Raw genomic sequence first — 1988 nt, 5'->3', positions numbered from 1 at the left:
CGCGTGATTCGCGTATCGTTGACGACAGAAATAACCCCTTTGTTTGCTTATGGAGACACTAGAGGCAAAATCCAGCATTATGATTTTACGTTCCTGTCGTGTGGACCTGAACGATATTGCATGCCCAACGCACAGGTGCCTTGCATTGCAGTGCCGTTTGGTACCTCTAGCATGCTAGCAAGGCAAGAAGGGCGGAAGAGAAAAGAAAAAGATTTATTGTTGCACCGGAGACAATCACGTGTGCTTGGACCGAGATGCCTTCGCCGGAGAAGACACCCATCCCGCCAGCCGCAAAGCCGCGGTTTGGCAACAACTTCGATCCGTACAACTCAAGCGCCACGGGACATCAACGCCCGGATCACGCCCCGGGCACAGGATGGCGGACCAGCCGCGCCCGCAAGCTCTCGGAGCAGTTTGCGGGCGGTCACACTGGCGGTTCCCGCATGAGTGACACGTACGGTGCCGGGAGCGAGGACTTTGACGAGAAGCTGAAGATGGTAGTGCCCAAGGACGTCAAGGCGAGGGCGAAGATGAGCGTGGCGGACATGTTGGCGCGGCCGGGGCTGATGAGGAGCGGCTCGTCCGTCTCCGAGACCGGCTCCGCGACATCCAGCACGTCTGCTGCAGCGCCGGGTGGGTTGGTGGTGACCAGCGAAGAGGAGGTCATGGAAGCTCGGCGGAAGGAGGATGAGGATGCTGAGGCGACGAGGGCGGCTGGTAGGGGATTGTTCCAGGGCGTCACGGTGTACGTCAACGGGAGCACGCATCCCATCATCTCAGATCACCGACTCAAGCGCGTCTTGGTCGAGAACGGTGCGCGCATGTCTATACATCTCGGACGGAGGCAGGTCACGCATGTCATTGTCGGGAGACCGGCGGGCGTAGGCGCTGGAGCTGGCGGAGGACTCGCGAGCGGCAAACTTGAAAAAGAGATTCGCAGGATCGGCGGGTCCGCCGTCAAATATGTTGGCGTCGAATGGTTGGTTCTTCCCTACTCTACCTATCTCGTCTACTCATATGAATCAGGGGAGGCTAATACTTCCGCAGGGTAATGGAGAGCCTCAAGGCGGGAAGTCGATTGCCCGAAGCACGCTTCGCTCCCCTGAAAGTTGCGAGAGAGGGCCAACGAAGTGTCTATGGCATGTACGGGAAGCAGGCCTCCAAGGAGCCCCCGTCTGGCTCTGCAAGTTGATGTGGTTGGTTCTTGAAACATTGACGACGTTGGCGAACGTAAACGGATTTCAAATATTGCATTGATGGGTTACTGGAGGCACAACGATACCAGGAATACATTGGAGGGGGGGCATGCTGTGATTCGGCATACGAGGCGTCGGTTGGATACTACTTTTATTGACTATTCCACTTGGAACTTCATTACCACTACTACCGTTTTGCTCGTAAAGACCCGATCCATGCCTGCGGCGTTCTTTCCACCCATTCGACCTTCCGTAGATGATGCCTCGCGTCTCTCATTCCACCAAAACCTGGATCACATCTCCCGCAGAACCTATCCCCGGACGCAGATGAGAATCAACCGCTCAGCTTCGACCTTGGTTACACATCCCACGGCCCGCGAGCAAACATGGTACGACGGCCGTGACTCGGTACGGGTATCAGGTTCCCTTTCGAGCCTCGTCTTCCCGCCATGGGGAGTGAATACTTTTTGAACAGCAACAGGCCTGAAGAGGGTGATCTTACTCTCTCTTTCGTTGCACAAGCTGACCACGACGAGGTCTAGGGCGGCAGGGTGTGACCGAGGAGATCGTGAATACGGGACGGCGGGCTCTCGACTTTCGTCATACCATCCATCCTGCGGGCGCGTGTCGCTTTGCAGCGACGGCTTGATGTCACACGATGGTCGTCGTCGTCGGTGGCAATTGCCTCTGGCGAGAGATTGTGGTCGGCCTAGCTTTCTTGGCTCAGTGTCCTCAGCTCAGTTGGGCGAGTCCAGACCACGAGACCTTAGTGTCCGATGGTCGGGGTTGAAA

General features: G+C 56.9%; 1 protein-coding gene across 1 annotated transcript; it reads left to right on the top strand.

The window, feature by feature from the left end:
• Window positions 1–254: 254 nt before the first annotated feature.
• N0V96_005117 (uncharacterized protein) lies at window positions 255–1052 on the top strand (the record flags this gene model as incomplete). The annotated part of the gene is made up of 1 exon (XM_065757307.1): window positions 255–1052. The coding sequence occupies one exon, from the start codon at window positions 255–257 to the stop codon at window positions 1050–1052; it is 798 nt and encodes a 265-aa protein (XP_065614076.1).
• Window positions 1053–1988: the final 936 nt, after the last annotated feature.

Source organism: Colletotrichum fioriniae (assembly GCF_027942845.1).
Source record: "Colletotrichum fioriniae strain IMI 355084 chromosome Unknown scaffold_5, whole genome shotgun sequence".
Classification (NCBI taxonomy): domain Eukaryota; kingdom Fungi; phylum Ascomycota; class Sordariomycetes; order Glomerellales; family Glomerellaceae; genus Colletotrichum; species Colletotrichum fioriniae.
The sequence above is the reverse complement of the archived record's forward strand: the minus strand, read 5'-3'. Positions and strand labels throughout refer to the sequence as shown.